The sequence below is a fragment of the Bison bison genome, unplaced genomic scaffold, assembly GCF_000754665.1.
Source record: "Bison bison bison isolate TAMUID 2011002044 unplaced genomic scaffold, Bison_UMD1.0 scf7180017864471, whole genome shotgun sequence".
Lineage (NCBI taxonomy): Eukaryota > Metazoa > Chordata > Mammalia > Artiodactyla > Bovidae > Bison > Bison bison.
Genome location: NW_011495032.1, coordinates 4,858,184 through 4,877,779, shown reverse-complemented (window position 1 = coordinate 4,877,779; position 19,596 = coordinate 4,858,184). Strand labels below are relative to the sequence as shown.

The 19,596-nt window shown below is 45.6% G+C and overlaps 1 protein-coding gene across 1 annotated transcript in view; it reads right to left on the bottom strand.

Annotated features, from left to right (window-relative positions):
* Positions 1 to 11,181: 11,181 nt before the first annotated feature.
* MARCO (macrophage receptor with collagenous structure) overlaps positions 11,182 to 19,596 on the bottom strand; it is a 33,946-nt gene continuing 25,531 nt past the window's right edge. Inside the window, exons 9-13 of the mRNA XM_010860780.1 lie at positions 15,077 to 15,121; positions 14,197 to 14,295; positions 13,647 to 13,691; positions 12,862 to 13,038; positions 11,182 to 11,475 (exon numbers count right to left, since the gene is read on the bottom strand). Coding sequence (XP_010859082.1) covers positions 11,345 to 11,475; positions 12,862 to 13,038; positions 13,647 to 13,691; positions 14,197 to 14,295; positions 15,077 to 15,121 — 497 coding nt within the window. The 3' untranslated portion in view covers positions 11,182 to 11,344. The remainder of the gene's footprint in view (positions 11,476 to 12,861; positions 13,039 to 13,646; positions 13,692 to 14,196; positions 14,296 to 15,076; positions 15,122 to 19,596) is intronic.

Here is a 19,596-nt window from a genome sequence, read left to right as displayed (position 1 = left end):
CCATTGTGAAGGAGATCAGCCCTGGGATTTCTTTGGAAGGAATGATGCTAAAGCTGAAACGCCAGTACTTTGGCCACCTCATGCGAAGAGTTGACTCATTGGAAAAGACTCTGATGCTGGGAGGGATTGGGGCAGGAGGAGAAGGGGACGACAGAGGATGAGATGGCTGGATGGCGTCACTGACTCGATGGATGTGAGTCTGAGTGAACTCCGGGAGTTGGTGATGGACAGGGAGGCCTGGTGTGCTGTGATTCATGGGGTTGCAAAGAGTTGAACACGACTGAGCGACTGAACTGAACTGAACTGAATGTGTATATGTCAGTACTACTCTCTGAGCTTCTGTGAAGGGTCTTGAATAATCATAATAACCCAGACTGAGCATTTACCACATGCCAAGCAACAGTTAACATGCTTTTTTTTAACTTATCATTTCTTTTGGTTTTTCTAAACTTTATTTTGTATTTATTTATTTTTATTGGAGTATAGTTGCTCAACAATGTTGTATCAGTTTCTGCTGTACAACAAAATGAACCAGCTACATGTATATTTATATTCACTCCTTTTTTAGATTTCCTTCCCATTTAGGTCACCACAGATCACTGAGGAGAGTTCCCTGTGCTATACAGAAGGTTCTCATTAGTTATCTGCTTTTTACATAGTAGTGTATATGTCAATCCCAATCTCCCAATTCTTTCCCCTCCCACTACCCACCCACCCCAACCCCTGGTAACTATAAATCTCTACTTCTGTGACTCTATTTCTGCTTTGAAGATAAGTTTATCTGTACCATTTTTCTAGATTCTACATATAAATGATATTATACGAGATTTTTCTCTTTCTGAGTTACTTCACTCTGTGTGACAATTTATAGGTCCATCCACATCTTTGCAAATGCCACTGTTTCATTCCTTTTTATGGCGGACATAATATTTCATTGTATATATGTACCACAGTTTCTTTATCCATTCCTCAGTTGATGGAATTTAGGTTGCTTCCATGATATGGTAAATACTGCTGCAATGAACACTGGGGTGCATGCATCTTTTCAATTATGATTTTCTCCTGATATATGCATAGGAGTGGGTTTGCTGAATCATATGATAGCTCTATTTTTAGTTTTTTATGAAATCTCTGTACTGTTCTGCACAGTGGCTGTATTAATTTACATTCTCATCAATAGTTTAAGAGAGTTCCCTTTTTCTCCACACCCTCCCCAGAATTTATTCTTGGTAGATTTTTGATGATGGACATTCTAACTGGTGTGAGGTGATACCTCCTTGTAGTTTTGATTTGCATTTCTCTAATAATTAGTAATGTTTAGCATCTTTTCATGGGTTTTTTGGCCACGTGTGTGTCTTCTTTGGAGAAAAGTCTGTTTAGGTCTTCCACCTATTTTTTTTGATTTGTTTTTTTTTTTAATATTGAGTGCATGAACGTGAGCTGCTTATATATTTTGGAGATTAATCCATTGTCAGTTGTTTCATATGCAAATATTTTCCCCTATTCTGAGAGTTTTCTTCTCATTTTGTTTACAATTTCCGTTGCTGTGCAAAGGCTTTTAAGTTTAGTTAGGTCCCATTTTTTTAAAATTTGTTTTTATTTCCATTGGATCAAAAAATATCTTATGGTAATTTATGTCAAAGGTGTTCTGTCCGTATTGTCCTCTAAGAGTTTTGTAGTATCTGCCTTTACATTTAGGTCTTTAATACATTTTGAGTTTATTTTTGTGTATGGCATTTGGGAGTGTTCTATTTTGATTCTTTTACATGTAGCTGTCCAGTTTTCCCAGCATCACTTATTGAAGATACTTTTCTCCACTATATATTCTTACCTCCTTTGTCATAGATTAGGTGGCCACAGATGATTGGGTTTATTGCTAGATTTTCTATTCTATCCTGTTCCATTGATCCATATTTCTGGGTTTTTATTTTATTTTTATTTTTTTGGTGGAGAGAGGGGGAGTACCATACTGTTTTGATTACTGTAGCTTTGTAGTATAGTCTGAAGCTAAGGTGCTTGATTCCTCTAGCTCCATTCTTCTTTCTTTAGGTTGCTTTAGCTATTTGGGATATTTTATGTTTCCATACAAAGGATACATTCTTTTGTTCTAATTCGTGAAAAATGCCTTGTAATTTGATAGGGATTGGATTCAACCTGGAGATTGCTTTGGGTAGTACAGTCAGTTTAACAATATTGATTCATCTAATCCAAAACATGGTATATCCCTCCATCTCTATCATCTTTGATTTCTTTCATCAGTATCTCATAGTTTTCTGAGTTTATGTCTTTTACCACCTTAGGTAGGTTTATTCCTATGTAGTTTATTCTTTTCAATGTGAAGGGAAATGGGATTGTTTCCTTAATCCCTCTTTCTGATTTTTCATTGTTAGTGTATAAGGATGCAAGAGATTTCTGTGTATTAATTTCATATCTTGCAACTTTACCAAATTCATTGATGAGTTCCAGTCGTTTTCTAGTAGCATTTTTAGGATTTTCTATGGATAATATCATGACATCTGCAAACAGTGATGATTTTACTTATTTTCCAATTTGGATTCCATATATATATTTTTTCTCTGATATCCATGGCTAAGATTTCCAAGACTATGTTGAATGAAAGTGGTGAGAGCAGACAGCCATGTCTTGCTCCTGATCTTAGAGGAAATACTTTCAGCCTTTCACCATTGAGTATGATGTTAGCTGTAGGTTTGTTGCATATGGCCTTTATTATGTTGAGGTAGTTTCCCTCTAGGCCCACTTTCTGGAGAGTTTTTATCTTAAATGGGTGTTCACTTGTCAACAGATTTGAGATGATCATATGTTTTTTACCGTTCAATTTGTTAATGTAGTATATCACAGTGATTGATTTGCATATATTGAAGAATTTTTGTATCCCTGGGATAAATCGTACTTGATCAGTGTGTATGATCCTTTTAATGTGTTGTTAGATTTGATTTCCTGGTATTTTGTTGAGGAGTTTTGCATCCATGTTCATCAGTGACATTTGTCTGTAATTTTCTATTTTTGCAAGATCTTTGTCTGGTTTTGTTATCAAGGTGATGGTGGCCTTGTAGAATGAGGTTGGGAGTGTTTCTTCCTCTGCAATATTTTGGAAGAGCTTCAGATGGGTAGGTGTTAACTCTTAGAATTTGCCTGAGAAGCCATCTGACCCTGGGTGTTTATTTGTTGGAAGATTTTTAATCAGTTTCAATTTCAGTACTTCAATTAGTCTGTTTATGTTTTCTATATCTTCCTGGTTCAGTCTTGTGACGTTATACCTTTCTAAGAATTTGTTCATTTCTTCTAGATTGTCCATTTTATTTACATATAGTTGCTTGTAGTAATGTCTTATGATCCTTTGTGTTTCTGTGGTGTCCACTGTAACTTCTTTTTCATTTCTAATTTTATTGATTTGAATCCTCTCCTTTTTTTCCCTGATGAGTCTGGCTAAACATATATCAATTTTGTATATCTTCTCAAAGAACGAGCTTTTAGTTTCATTGATCTTTGCTATTGTTTTATTTGTCTCTATTTCATTTATTTCTATTCTGACCTTTATGATTTCTTTCCTCCTATTAACTTTGGGTTTTGTTTGTTCTTCTTTCTCTAGTTGTTTTAGGTTGTTTATTTGTGATTTTTCTTGTTTCTTGAGGTAAGATTTTATTGTTATAAATTTCCTTCTTAGTATAGTTTTTGGTGTATCCCATAGGTAGTTGTATTTTCATTGCCATTTGTCTCATTTGCCATTTTTTATTTCCTCTTTGATTCCTGCAGTGATCCACTGATTACTTATTAACATGCTGTTTAGCCTCCATTTTTTTTAACTTTTTTTTTTTTTCCCCCTGTGATTGATTGCTAATCTCATAGTGCTGTGGTCAGAAAAGATGTTTGATATTATTTCAATTTTCTTAAATTTACCAAGGATTGATTTGTGATCTGTTCTGGAGAAGGTTTCATTTTCATTTGGGAAGAAAGTGCATTCTGTTGTTTTTGGATGGAATGTCCTATAAATATCAATTAAGCCTATTTGGTCTAATTTACGGACTGTGCTTTCTTATTAATTTTCTGTCTGGATGATCTATCCATTGGTTACCATTGCTTTCCCCTTTTATGCCTGTTAGCACTTGCCTTATATATTGAGATGCCCATATATTATATACTGTGTGCGCATATATTTCTAATTGTTATGGCTTCTTGGATTGATCCCTTGATCATTATGTAGTGTCCTTCTTTATTTCTTATAATGGTCTTTATTTTAAAGTCTGTTTTATCTGATATGAGTATTGCTACTCAAGCTTTCTTTTGATTTCCACTTGCATGGAATATCTTTTTCTGTCCCCTCACTTTCAGTCTATATGTGTCCTTAGGTCTGAAGTGGGCCTCTTGTAGACAGTGCATATGTGAGTTTGTTTCTGCATCCATTCAGCAACGTCTATACCTTTTTTTTTTTGGAGCATTTAATTCATTTACATTTAAGGTGATTATTATTTTTTAATATTTTTATTTATTTATTTTGCTGTGCCAGGTCTTAAGCTGAGGCATGTGGGATTTAGTTCCCTGACCAGAATCGAATACAGGCTTCCTGCTTTGGGAGCATGGAGTCTCAGCCACTGAACCACCAGAGAATTTCCCCAAAGGTGATTATTGATATGTATGTTTCTATTGTCATTTTCTTAATTGTTCTGGGTTTGTTTTTGTATGTCTTTTTCTTCTCTTGTGTTTCTCACCTAGAGAAGTTTCTTTAGCAATTGTTCTAAAGCTGGTTGGGTGGTGTTGAATTCTCTTAGTTTTTCTTTGTCTGTAAAGCTTTTGCTTTCTCTGTTGAATCTGAATGAGATCCTTGCTGGGTGGAGTAATCTTGGTTGTAGGTTTTTCTCTTTCAATACTTTAAATATATCTTGCCACTGCCTTCTGGCCTGCTGAGTTTCTGCTGAAAAATCAGCTGATAACCTTATGGGGATTCCCTTGTATGTTATTTGCTGCTTTTCCTTGTTGCTTTTAATATTTTCTTTGTATTTAATTCCTGTTAATTTGATTAATATGTGTCTTGGCATGTTTCTCCTTAGGTTTATCCTGTCTGGGACTCTCTCTGCTTCCTGGACTTGGGTGACTATTTCCTTCCCCATGTTAGAGAAGCTTTTGAGCATATTCTCTTCAAATATTTTCTCAGATCCTTCTCTTCCTCTTCTTCTGAGACTCATAATTCAAATGCTGGTGCATTTAATGTTGTCCCAGAGGTCTCTGAGACTGTCATGATGTTTTTTCTTTTTCCTTTCCTCTGTGGCAATTATTTCCACCATTCTCCAGCTCACTTATTTGTTCTCTTGCCTCAGTTATCCTGCTATTGATTCCTTCCAGTGTATTTTTCATTTCAGTTATTGTGCTGTTCATCACTGTTCATTTATTCTTTAGTTCTTCTAGTTTCTTGTTAAACATTTCTTGCATCTTCCTAATCCATGTCTCCATTCTTTTTCTGAGATCTTGGATCATCTTTACTATCATTACTCTGAATTCTTTTTCAGGTATATATATTTTCTATATCTTCTTCATTTATTTGGTCTTGTGGGTTTTTACATTACTCCTGTGTTTGCAACATATTTCCTCTGCTGTCTCATTTTATCTAACGTACTGTTTGTGGTCTCCTTTCCATGGGCTGTGGGGTTGTAGTTCCTCTTGCTTCTGGTGTCTGCTCCCTGGTTGCTCAGCTTGATTCAGGGGCTTCTGTTGGTTCCTGGTGGGAGGGACTTGTGTCTACACTCTGGTGGATGAAGCTGTGTCTTGTTCCTCTGATGGGTGGGCCTGCATTGGAGAGTGTGTTTTGGGGTGTCTGTGAGTTTAGTATGACTTTACACAGGCTGTCTGCTGATACGTGGGGCTGTGTTTCTGTCTTGCTGGTTGTTTGGAAAGATTCCCTGAGGCCTCTTCTATCAGTGTCATTGTCCCCACGGTGAGCCACAGACAACCCCTTTCTTCCCAGGAGGCCCTCCAACACCTCTAGGTAGGTCTCTGTACCTGCTGTGGGCAATTTGCAGACAGCTCAAACTCTGACCTGGCCCGACACCTACATGTACTTGTCCCCAAAGTCCACAGCTGCTAAAGCTAGACCAGTCTCAGTTGTGGGGGCACTTATGTCCACATTCATAGAGTCTGCAGATACTGGGTTTACCAAGCTGATTGCTGGGGTTTAATCAATGACCTGTGCAGTTTCTGGGAGAGATTTAAATTCTTCTTCCTTAGCTGCAGAGCCCCGGGCTCAGTTTTGGTTTTGGGCCCACCTCTGCATGTGGGTGACCCTCAGGTGTCTGTCTCTTGCCCAGGCGAGAGGAGGAAAGGCAGTGGCTGACTAGGGTGCTCTTGGTTGCTTAGGTGGGAGGGGCAAGAGGCTGCTACAGACTGGAGTGCAGGCTCACTCAGACGAGAGAGTGATAAGGCAGCAATATATGGGGTGCGTGGGTTCACTTTGATGGGATTCCCCTCTAGTGCCTGTGGAGGCAGGGGCTGGTGTGGTGGGGAGAGAGTCTCCCTGTCGAGGATTCTTGATGGTGACCCCTCCACTTGTGCGCCACTCAACAATGGCACCTCACTTCCCAGGCAGACCACGTTTCCTCCAGGAGCTTTCTGGGATGTGGAGCTCCTCACTCTTGTCTCCTCAAGCTGTCTCCATGCAGCCAACAGCAGTCTTCTCCCCAGGTCTGCTCTCGTAACCCCACCCTTCAGCAGCCAGCCCCTGCCTGCATTGGCAGACAGCCGTCTCAAGCTGGGGCTCCCAGGCTATGACCAGTCTCCCTCTATTTCAGTGTACTTTGTTGCCAGAAAGGGCAGGTGCAATAACCTCTCCTCTCCTTCAGCTCCCCCCTCCCAAGGGGTGTGGGCCCCATCCTGTTCCCTCTTTCCTTTTCTTCCCTTTTTCTCCTTCATCCTACCTGGTCATGCTGGGATCTTTTCTTGTCCTTTTAGGTGTCTGGGGTCCTTTGCTAGAGATCAACAGGTGCTCTGTATGAATTTTTCAACTTGTAGATGTACTCCTGATATACTTGTGGGGAGAGGTGAACCCCAGGTCCTCCTATTCCATCATCTTGACCTTGATCTTAACTTATCATTTCAATGAATCCTCACAAAAAATCTAAGAGGGGGGAGCTGTTACTAGATTTTATTTTACAGATGAGGAAACTGGGACCCAGAGAGTTTCAATAATTTAATTGTGTAGCTGAAGGCCTGTTAAATGGCAACACTGGATTCTAACCCAGGACATCTCAGTCCTGAGTTGCATTTCTAGAGCTAGGTGCTGGGAAACTCTCTGTGCTTGCCTTGCCAGGCCAGTCATGGGGGTCTTGCACACAGAGGGTCCTTTGAGGGCCCTGCCATCTCTGTCATACCCAGCCAGTGTGCTCAGTGCTGGTGTCTGTGCTGCTGGCCTCAGCCAGGGTCCAGCATCCCCAGGAAGGGGAAACAGGAGGGAGGAGAGTGTTTTCAAGTGGACGGCAGTGTCACACAGAAGTCATGCCCGACATACAGCGGCCCCAGGCCCCTAGCCTGCTCTCCAACAGTTGAGGATGCTGTCCTGCTAATTTTACCCAGTTCCTCTTCAGCCCCACAACTAGCCGCCAGTCAGCCACAGCACCAGCAGCCACATGCTGCGGCCAAGTTCTGTGGTCACTGTGGTTCCAAAGGGGTTTCCTCAGCTTAGCTCGGCCAGAGAGCTTATCAGGGAACCAACTTGGCAGACGTGCAGGCTGCAACTCTCCTGCTGTGTGAATTCCCCTCTACTTCTTATTAGCTGCATGTAGTTTTCTTAGGCCATTATTATTATATAACAAACCACCCCTAAACCTAGTGGCTTTCAACCACAACCATCTGTGATTACTCACGAATTTATGGGTTGGTCTTCTGATGTGGGCCAGGCTTGACCAGTCTCAGCTGGGCTCACTAACGTGACTGTGGCCAACTGTATGCTGACTCGTGGAGGATGACCTCAGCGGGGGCGTTGGGTCATGTTTCACACATTTCACACTCCTTCACATGCCTCCTCCATTAGGTTTAGCCTGAGCTTAGTTTCATATCATGGTGGGAATTCCGAGAGAGATAGTGAAAGAGTAACAGCCCTGCTTCCTGTTGAGAAGAGCAGCAGTCACGTTGCAAGGGCTATCAATAGAAAGATGGTGAGCTGGAGCCAACATACCACAGTGCCAAAGCTCTTAGAGACTCAGTTTGCATACTTGGGATGGGAATGGTATCCCTTGTATCATGTGCTGCTCTGGTATGCTGTGTTCTTCGATGGGATGGTTGGTCAGGTGTGGCCTCAAGAAGGGACCCAGAAGAGTTGTGGGGATTACACTCACCAAGACAGAGTCCCTACAGGTTGAGAGGGGCCCCAGGGAGTGGGTCAGTCACTTCGACAGGGAGCCAGGAGAGGGTGAAGACTCATGGACAAGGGTCTTCACTGGGGGGTCAGGATGGGGTACACAAGCAACCAGTGTAAGGGGATTTCATTGGTGCATTTGAATGTCACTAGGTCACAGTCACTGTGGGTAGGGGGAGGAAGGGGAATTTGTGGCAGGGGCCCAGCTTATCACACCGGTGCGCCTGATTACCTGGGCTGGTGCTCACAGCCTGTTTGTGGCGATGCTGAGACAGTGAGTGCGAAGATAGGATCTTTTAAAATTTACAATACACCTTGCAAAACTTGGACCCCATTTTGTTTCAAAAGCTAATCTCCTAAAGTGTGAAAGGCCTAGTGACTAGATTTGCCTTTGGAGAAAATCTTCGTCTTGAACCACTGCACCACAAGGATATGTCTCTTGTCAGAGGAAAGTCTGTGAAGCAATACCAGTATTGAAAAGCTAAGTACTCTGTTTAGCATTCCTTCAGAGAGCCAGTCAGAAAATATTTATCACCAGCTGGTTGTGTAAGAGAAATTATGTAAGAGAAACTGAATGAACAAAGGGCTGGATGTAATAGGGGGTAAATGAACCATTAAGGATGCAGGAGGACTTTGTGAGATTGTCAGGGGCACAACCTTGTAAGTCACGATGGTGAGTTTGCCCCACCACCTAAGGGAATGGGGAGCCATTGAAAGATATAAACATGGAGTGGCGTAGTGAGCTGTGTGATTTCTAAAGATCTGTCAGGCTGCTGCTTGCAGAATGAATAGGTGGTTGGTGGAGCACAGTGGAGGAAAGAGACTGATTAGAAGCTCCAAGCATCCAGGCCACGGGGCAGTGGCCTGGACCATGATGGTAGTAGAGATGGAGAGACCTGAGTGGACTGGAGAGACATTTGGGAGGTAGAATACTTGGTGCCTGGTGGAGGCATAGCATCTGACACCCAGTGTCTGTCTTGGACACTGGATGGAGGGAGCAGGTTTTAGCTGCCTGAACTTTGAGGTGCTAGTGTGGAGGCAGCTGGTGGACATATATGTAGCCAGAGCTCAGGAGACAGGTCTTCACTGGAAGTATAGACTGGGGGATCAACACCTAAGAGATGAAAACCAAAGCCATGGAAGGGAAATTTTGGGTGTGTTGAACCATGTCTTTCCGCTTTCTTGCTTGAGGAAGGGAGGGATAGCGGGAGGTTGGTCCATTCTCTGTAAGGATTTTGTCTATTCTGCCTATAAACTATTATTTGTTCCTGTGGAAAGATGTGTGTGTGTGTGTGTGTGTGAGAGAGAGAGAGAGAGAGAGAGAGAGAGAGAAGTGCATGCATGCTCACACATCCATCCCTAAGGGTGATGCAAGGGGTCCCCCAGGTAGGAACCAGTCCCACAGTTCCTCACTCTTGAAGGAGGCAGATCCTGGGAAAGGAGATAAAGACGGGAGAGTTGGGCCTGATACTGCAGGGAGAACCCTCCTCTATTTCTGTCTCCTCGTCTCCTTTCCCGCCTTCCCCAGGGAAGGGCAGGGGGCTTTCACAGTACCCTTCCTTCCTGCTTGCTCTGCTCAGACCTCCTGCACTTAGAACACTGTGACCAAGTCAGCCAGGCTTGGCTTTTGATAAATTAAATGGAAAAAACTAGAAAACTGTTTCTGCTTTCAACTCTGCTTTCATGGTACTCCTGTTTCTAAAGAGGTTCAGGAAGTCACTTTGAGATTCAAATGGGAGAGATGACCCCTCCTCTCTGTTTCAGGTTGGACCTGCTCTTGACTTTCCATGTGGGTGGGTAGGTGGGGGACTTGTTAGGATAGAAGGAATGGGCAATAAGCTTTGAGAGATAAGGATGCTGATAAGACGGACAAGTTACATTTGTAAAATATTACATCTTAGAACCCCTGACAGGGGCTCCTTCCTCCCTGACCTTCCATTCTTCCATCCTGAAGTGCCAAGAAAACCCACATCATTATAGAGGTTTCTGCCAAATTAAAACAACCAGCTTTCAAATCCTGGCCCCATTCCCCTCTCTGTGCCCAGGTCCAGAGAGCTCTCCCATTGCCCTGCAGCTCTGACCCTGGTGCTGATTTCTGAACAGCTGCAGCCTCTGAAAGTGCAGACTGGGTCTTGGGTGGCTGGTTGAGCTCTTGAGGGAGTAAGCCCTGGGATCTCTGCTCCATCTCCCAGTCCTTCCACTGCTCTTCCTGGGCTCTACCATTTACAAGTGCATGCATGTGTGCTAAGTCAAATCAGTCCTGTCCAACTCTTTGCGACTCTATAGACTATAGCCCACCAGGCTCCTCTGTCCATGGAATTCTTCAGGCAAGAATACTGGAGTGGGTTACCATGCCCTCCTCCAGCCAGATCTTCCCAACCAGGGATCAAACCCACGTCTCCTGTGGGTGAATAAAATGGATGAAATTTCCTGCATTTATGGAGCCCACATCCTAATGAGAACAAATTTTCATGCTTAAAGGTACAATTCCTATTTTCCATGCAACCTGGTGTCAACTTCATGAGGTCTCTTCATTTGCTGGTGAATAGCTCCAGTGCTGGGGGACCGTTCACTGCTGTGCAAAGAGGCTACATCTGACTGACTGAAGGGCTGGTCATGACTAATTCTGACAATGGGTGAGCGCCACTTTCACCATGGAATTTCAGCCCCCATGTGCCCCAGTTCTGAGCTAAGATTCCACTGACCCTGTGCACTGGGTGGGAGTGAGAGGAGCATGAGGACTCAATGAAAGGCTGTGTGCATTGAGTGAACGCATCCCTAAGGGACAGGAGGGACGAGTTAGTAATTTCAGCCACAGCCAGGCAGTGCCAAGTAGCGCTTTGAGCTTTATTAGCTTTATTGAACCTGCTTCAGAGGCTGTCAGCCACCCCTCAGAGAGCCCCTCAGAGAGCACCGCCTCCCTTCGTGGGCTGAGTGTCTTGGCTGTGGACACCTTGGGGGCAGAGTGGTGAGTGGGCTGTGGGGTCAGCTGCAGTTCACGCCTGCATCCTCATTGTGGTTGCAATTGTGAGAGCCCCAGCTGCTCTTGTTGCAGTCCCACAGGGTCCATTCTGACCCTGAACATGCAACATCATCCAGCCAGATGTTTCCAGAGCCTGGACACAGAGAAAGCAAGGGGAGAGAGGAGTGTGGGATTAGGGTTCAAGCTGTATGGTCCGTCTGTCCTCGGGGTCTTCCACAGGGAGCTAGACTGATCATTTCTCCTGCAACTGCCCAGGCCTGCGGTGCAGATGACTGATCTGCTCTCTTATGATGACTCTGCCTCTCTTCTGCTTTCTACCCTTTGATAAAAGTCTCATCCAAGTATTTAATATGTAATCCAAGCATGATTTGAAATCTCCTAAGGATCTCTCTTCCTTAAATGCCTTTATAACCAGGTCATTCCCAGTTCCAAAGCATTCATACCTCCTTCAAACCCCGTGCCTTCTGATATAATCGATTTCAGATCAAGAGCTCAGAGAAATTACTGGCTTATTCGATTCCAGTAATTTACACTACAGTGTGACAATCTATATAGGTTTAATCTGTGGGAGGAAATGTGTATTTTTAAGGAGTTTTATAATCCTACTAGACTCAGATTAAAAAATAGGTATGCATTTTGGTAGGGTGGAGGGGGAAGGGTGAGGACAGAGAAGATTTGGGGGCAGGAGCAGGAGAAACCAGCCTAGTGTCCTTGCCAGGTCAGCTCTTGGTGGTTGTTTAGTTGTTTAGTTGCCAAGTTGCTTTTGCAACCCAATAAATAGGCTGTAGCCCACCAGGCTCCTCTGTCTACGGAATTTTCCAGGCAAGAATACTGGAGTGGGTTGCCAAGCCCTACTCCAGGGGACCTTCCTGACCAAGGGATCAAACGCACGTCTCCTGCATTGGTAGGCATGTCTCCTGCATTGGCAGGCAGATTCTTTACCACTGAGCCACGAGGAAAGCACAGGTCTGCTTTTATGGACAAAGAAAATGACCTTTTGCTGCAAAACATAGTTGAGTGTCCAGCACTCCAGGACATCTTTCCAAAACTGATTTTAGGAAGTCCCTGCTCTGATTCACTGTCTCTTCCCTTCTCCTTGAAGATGATCAAGCTTGGGCTGCCCAGGCCTTTAGGCTCCGGAGAGCTGAGATAACCACTGTGCTTGCCTGCCCAGCATCTTTGTTCTCCTGGCTTCCACCCCTCAGCTGTCCTTCAGAGAGCACCCCTCACAAACACTGTCAGACACGTGGCATTCTGGTGTTAGGGCTGCATGGACAGCGACTTCTGTCCCTGTGGAGGAAGAGAGCCTTCTTTCTCCTGGGGCTGCCAGCCAGAAGGATGTAAGCTGGGGCCCTGAGCTGTGAAACTTTTCAGTTGCTTGAACCAATCCCTTTCTTTTAAGACAACCACAATGAGTCACTTGCAACTGATGGGTGCCAATACCCTACCCAGGAGAGAAAGCTCACATCAACACCTCAAAAAAAAAAAAAGACTCCTGGTTGAGGACTGATTCACTCACCAGCTCCCACATTGTAGACAGGAGATCCAGAGGAGTAACCCAGCATGCGGCAGAAGACAGTGGCATCTGAACCATCCCAGCTGTCATCACAGATTGTCCCCCATGCACCATTATAGAAAACTTCAGCTCGACCTCGGTTCCTAGAGCCGATAATCCGGACTGATAATGAGGAGTCACCTGGATGACGAAACACATGTGGGAGAGGTGAGGGAAGCAGCACAGGGCTTTGGGCAGATGCAGGTTCTGCCTTTTAATTTTTGGAAGTCCTATTGTTGTTGTTCAGTCACTAAGTCGTGTATGACTCTTTGCGACCCATGGACTGCAGTATGCCAGGCTTGGAAGTCCTACAGTTAGGGAAAGAAGTCTTCTGCTTGGCTGTCATCATAGCAGTAAGATCCCTCGTTATGGCACCAGAACTACCAGCAGCCTCTGGGCACTGAGGCTTGTAGGCATGAGGCCATACAAGGAGGTGCCTCTGCAGCTGGCCTTGCAAATCCAGCCTGCCATGTTTTGCTTGCATTGTGGAGAAAAAAAAGGGAGGAGGAAGAAGGGAGGAAGAGAGAGGGAATTGGGGGTGGGGAACAAGCGAGGAAAGAAGGGAGAGAGAGAAACTGTTACCTGTGGCTCTGGACACGGGCAGGCTTATTCAAGGGACAGCCTTTTAGCTTTCCCCCCAAACGAAGAATCTCTCTGAAAAACAAGGCCTCTCCCCCAGAACACATACAACTTTCAAGTACAGAGTAGCCTCTATAGCATACGTTAAACAGAACAGAAATAGCAATTACCTTTTTGACCTTTTTCTCCCTTGGCTCCTTGTGGCCCAGTAGCTCCTGTCATGAGGAAAAAAATGGCACAGTTTGAAGGAAACCAAGTCAGGAACACCCTGCTCTCCTTTGCCAGCAGTGGGGAGGAGTGGTGGGGGTCAGACTCTCTCCTCCATCTTTGCCGGCCCCCTGGCATCATGGGGACTGGATATGCCATGGATCTCCGTGGTTGAACAAGAAGAAATGGGCCTGAGCTACAGCAGGAAGGACTTAAGCTAGATTAGAGAAGGACATTCAAGAGGCATGGAGTGGGAGGTCTCTCCTGAGGTCAGTCACGGAGACTGCATGGTCCGGGGGCCTGGCTGGGCGTGGTCCAGCACATTGTCACCTGCTGTGCTGAGTGCCCAGCTGTGCCTTATTCACCTCTGTAAGCTCCGGGCCGAGGGCAACCCCAGCACAAGACTTCTCCACAGAATCACTAAGCCTCTAGCCTTCTGGTTCTGAAAACCACCCCCAACTCCTTATAACAGGCCTCTCCTTTGAACTCTTATGTCAGAAGCCGAGACCTTACCTCTCGATCCAGGCTCTCCCTTTTGGCCAGTTGGTCCAGGTGCCCCCTTGAGGCCTCCCAGGCCTGGGCTTCCCTTCTCTCCCTTCACGCCCGAAAGGCCTGGGGAAGAGAGAGACCACCACCATCAGATGCTCTGCTCTACTTTCCAAGGGAAACTAACAGCTTTGGTGTTTAATGAATGAATTGTCCTGAAAGTCCCCCCACCCCTATCAGTGGGCTATTTGGATGTTCAGCCTTGGGGCAGGGGCAGAGTGTTGCCCCTGCCCCAATCCCCCCACTTTCCAGGTAAACTCTGGTTGGGGACAAGAGGGTGAAAATAGCCGACAGGATTCCAAAGTTGCTGGTCCTCATTGGGCCATTATGTGGAAGCCATTCTGGGAGAACTTGCTAGAACATTTCCAGGCCTCAATGTCCCCATTAGTAAGTTAGAATAAGAAAAGAAAATCTACCTTAGGAGTAATAAAGACTGCTCAAACAAGGACTGTAATGAGAGTCCTGTGAGAAGGAGCAGGAGGAGTGGGTGCCTTGAGGGCCAGAGTGAACAGGGAGATGGACCAAAGAGATACAGGCCAGGCAACCACCTTGGGAACTGGAGAGAAAGTTGCTTAGCTCCACGGCAGCTGCGCAGCCTGAATTCACCACCATGCGGCAGCTTCCGGGGCTTCTTTACCGTTTTCTCTCTCAACTCCACCGCTTTAAACCCTTTCCCCTGGTTTATCACTGGAAGAGCCTGAGGCTTGAAAGACAGAGCCCTGGAGGCCTCATCACTCTGGTGGAAAGTTACTGCAGTTACAGCCCTGCTTTCAGGGTCAACAAAACCCGCCTCAGAGAGTCCTTCCAGTCATTATTGTGGAAAATTAAAATGAAGCCAGCGCTTTACCTGGAAATCCTGATTCTCCTTTTGTTCCTTTCTGTCCTTGAAGTCCTAAGATCAAAATACAGAAAAGGGAAGAAGATAATAAAACTTAGATATTAAACACTTTTAATCTTAGACAACCTCTACCTTCTGTCTGATTAATGCAGATGGAAAGGTACATTGGTTCTCCTCGATTGTTTAAAGCCACTTTAGCAGAGCATAAAAGTAGACAGACTGCAGATAAATGGGTATGTGTATTGGGGTGAAATAGAAACCTGGTGGATGAAGGTCTGGATTAGGTGAACAGACCCCACACTCAGTAACTGGCCTTCTTTGTCCAGTAATAACCTGGCTTGATATCTATTCCTTCTTGTTGCAAAAGAAGGAAAAGATTGGAAAAAACATTTTCTGTTGGAAAAGAATTGAGAGATATTTTGAAAATAAAGTTATTTTTATTTCTAAAAGACTGTGGAGGGCACTCAGTGGCCACTAGAAGCTCTGGGAGTCTCTCACCCTCAGTAGATACTCCATAAGTCTATTGGTTTATTTCATCGTGGCCCCCACTGTAGCTAAACAGTTAGGCAGCTAAAGGGTCTCATGTCCAGAAAATGGAAAAATAACCACTGCAATTGTTTGGGACGATCCTATTTGTAGTTCTGATGTGAAAGTTCCTCCCTCCCTCCCTTCCTTCTTTCCTCCATTCATCACTTTATTCACTAACTTATGTAGAAGGCCTACTATTCCCAGCACCATGATGGGTCATTACTTATTGTGGGATAATAACCTATTGGTTTAGCAACTCCATGATCTCTCAATTTCAGGAAAACAGGATTCTCTAAGACAGTCATGCAAACTTGGGGAAAGTAAAGCTCATTACTGATCATGAAGTAACAGTTTCTTGAGGGTAACAATGGGATTGTACTTCCACCATGATCTTGACTGGGGTCCCTTCCAACAAGCCAGTCGGCTTTAACCAAAAACCCACTCATTGGATGGTCACTAGGAACCAAGAGGAACTCAGTTACTCTCACTGCCAATCACCTGGGAGACGTTCCTGCCTCTCACTTTAAATTCCTGGCTTTCCTGAGCACCCACTGTGTGCTGGTCAGTGGAGAGCAGAGGCGGGGCCTGGCACACCTCTTCAGGATCCCTTCTTGGAATAATGAACAAGGAGTCCTGGCTCCTGGCCGCCTTTCAGATGGCTAGTCTGAGGAGGAGGGTCAGAGGGCTGAGGAGCTAGGAGCTGCTGCTGCAGGCCTGGGCACTAAGGGAGGCTGGAAGGGCTGGAAAGACCTGAGAGAGCAACTAGTTTTGCCCCTCATTCTTGAGATGAGGACCAGTTTGAGTCTCAGAGAGCTTCTTCTAGAACCTTTGAGGTCAGCTGGCAGGCAGGCCACAGCTCACCCGGGCCAGCTGTGCTCCTACCGGTCCCTCTGGTTGGAAAGTCTCACCCCTTTGGTCTCCTGGAGAACTGGATCAAGCCTGTGAAAGCTGCTATGATGCTAGATGTTGCCGACTATAAAACCTTCTCTGGCCTTGCCCATGGATGATGTGCTTCCTCCCAGGGCAGCACAGGCCCCAGATAGCCTGGGTTTGCATCTGCCTCTGTGGCATTTAGTCCAGTTCCCTCTCCCTCAGCCTAACCTTTCTCCTCTGAGCTTCTGGTTGCCTCAGGGGTGGTTATGAGATTGAAATGAAGTCACCTGTGTCAAGCCCTGAGCCTCGTGTCTGGCAAGTGGTGTTATGCAGACCCTGGGGACCCTTTTGGTACGTGTATGTACTCCTCCAGTGGGAAGCACCTGGGATCCTGGGGCTAAAGCCCCCACAGGAGCTCCAGCCTTGCTGCCCAGGAAGCCCCCCAAAATGTTTGCTGTTGACCGTAAGTGGCCCATCAGGGGCGGCAGATGTGTCCTCTCTACTTAGGTGTGTGCTCGGTCGTTCAGTTGTACCTGACTCTTTGTGACCCCATGGATTGTAGCCCTTCAGGCTCCTCTGTCCCTGGGATTTCCCAGGCAAGAATACTGGAATAGATTTCCATTTCCTCCTCCAGGGGATCTTCCTGACCAGGGATCAAACCTGCCTCTCCTACATTGGAGGGCAGACTCTTTAGTACTGAGCCACTTGGGAAGCTTACCACTGTGCCACCTGGGAAGTCATCCTCTGTGCTTACCTGCATCTGAATTGCAGCTGTCAAGATTAGGGAGGAGAAACCACATTCAGAAACCTGTCTTTGGTTGTTAAATAGAAAAATGGTTCATATCTAGACACTTGATCCCCCATGTCTCGTCCTAAAGGATGCCATACTGCACAATTTACCTTAAAAGCCTGTCCCTAGATGCAAGGTTGCAGCCACCTCACACTGTGATCCCTCCTGATTGCCTCCCCACTACCTAAGAAGCCTCGAAAGCACCAAACAACAAATGTCTTGTACAAACAGGAGCCCTAGGTAAGCCCTGGTTCACTAGGTCCATGGTCCCCGAGGCCTGACTCTCCCACCTCATTTCTCACACCCTCCCCCAGCCCCTCACCTCTTAGAGACTAAGCATCTGCTCCTGAATGCGCTATGCTGGACACTGTCAGGGGCTTCACATACACCTCTCACCTGCCCTGCTAGGTTGTGCCATTTCCCTCTTCATAGAGGAGGACGTCTACACTCAGAGATGCTAGGTGATTTACCCAGGTCACACAGAGAGGGACTGGTGAAGTTAAATTTGGGAACCAGGGTTGGCCTCCCACTGGGCACTGTGGCTGCCTGTTCCACCAGTGTGCCAGCTTACCCCTGCCTGGAGTTTCACATGGGCTCTCCATGGGATTCCAAAGACTTTCAGTAGCCTTGGGCCATCCCTTACTCCTAAATGAGTAGTGAAACTATAGTGAACATCAGAGTCACCTGTACAAGGTTTGTTAAAAACTTTCTGGGACTTTTCTGGTGATCCAGTGACTAAGACTCTGAGCTCCCAATGCAGGGGCCCTGAGTTCAATCCCTGGTCAGGGAACTATATCCCACATGCCACACCGAGAGTTTGCATGCTACAACTAAGACCAAGCACAGCCAAATAAATAAATAAAAATATTTAAAAACTCTTCTCCTTTACATTTCTAAAAACAAACAAACAAACAAAAAACAGATGCCCAAACCAGATGCACTGAATTGGAAACTCATGAAAATGCTCTTTGAGTTTTAGGACTCAAACCCTCCCAGGATGCAGAGTGCAGGCAAGATTCTCCACCTTTGGACAGTGGGAGACGCAGGCTGGGGACCTGGGAAGTAGATGCAGTGCTGCCTGTGTGTAAAACCTTGTTTTATCACCCATACTCTTGCTTAGTCAAGAATCACTAGTCTGGCAAAGGTGGGATGTGGTACAGGGGCTCTCCCCCAAATTTATAACTGAGGGAGAAAAGCCAGCATCTTCATGAAGCCAAGCAGAAAACTCAGGGGCAAGACATCTTTAGGCCTCAGAATCAGAAATCCTAAGATCTGGGGTCAGGGAAGAGAGAAGTATAAGACCAGAAAGAAGCAGCCAATAAATTGGGGTCACCTGACCACTACACCCACATGGAGACTTTGCTGACAGCCTTCAGGTGGCATCCACATGGGACTGGGTAGCAGATCCCCTGCCTTTCCTGACCCACCATCTGTGAAAGGGAAAGCAGCTTTGAAAATGGATGGGTTAGAAGGACAGTGTGTATAGGAGTCACCTGTGCCAGGGCTCCTGCCAACCTTCAGGGGAAGCCCAAAGGTCAAAGGATCTGACTCCTAGGCTCAGAAAGTGACCTGCCCAGCTCTCTGGCCAGAGCTTCCTGAACCTCCACCACATCCCAGACCTGGACTCAAGGGATGCCAACCTACAGAGCCCTCCCTCACCTTCGAAGACTTCACCTGCTCTGTTCCCTTTCTCTAGACTTGCCTTCCTCTCTCCACCTGGCCAAGCCTATTCATCCTCTATGACTCAACTCCAGCTCTTCCATCACTCTTGCAAGATGCTATATTTTGCTACCCACACCAGGGGCCACTGTGAACTTGAAGATTTTGATAGAATCAAGTCACATCTGTTTAAAAAAAATCAATCAATCCATTGACCGCTTAAATGAAAAATGAGAGGGCCTGCCCCTGGTGTGGGTTTCTAGCGTAGCTCTGGGATGAAAGCATCCAGGTTGTCTAACTCAAGTATGACCTTCTGCACCTGCAGTGACTGTCCACAGACATCCTTGGAAGATGCCCAGCCCTTTCTCAACCTTCACTGGCCACAACACCTCCTGGCCTGCACCTGGCTTCCTAAATGGCACATGGCACTCCTCCACGCAAAACCCTCAGCAGAGTGTGCCTGATGCCATCTAACAACAGTCTGTCTGCCTGTCTCCTGAATCAGCCTGCATGTCTGAGAGCAGGAACCAGGTCTTATGTGTCTTGGAGGCCCAACACTTTCTAGACTATCCAGTGAACCAGACTTTCTAGATCATCATGGGTGCCTGGACTTACTTAGTGACTAGCAAAAGTTAGCAGTTGTTTATAAAGCAGACCGGGAGAAGGCAATGGCACCCCA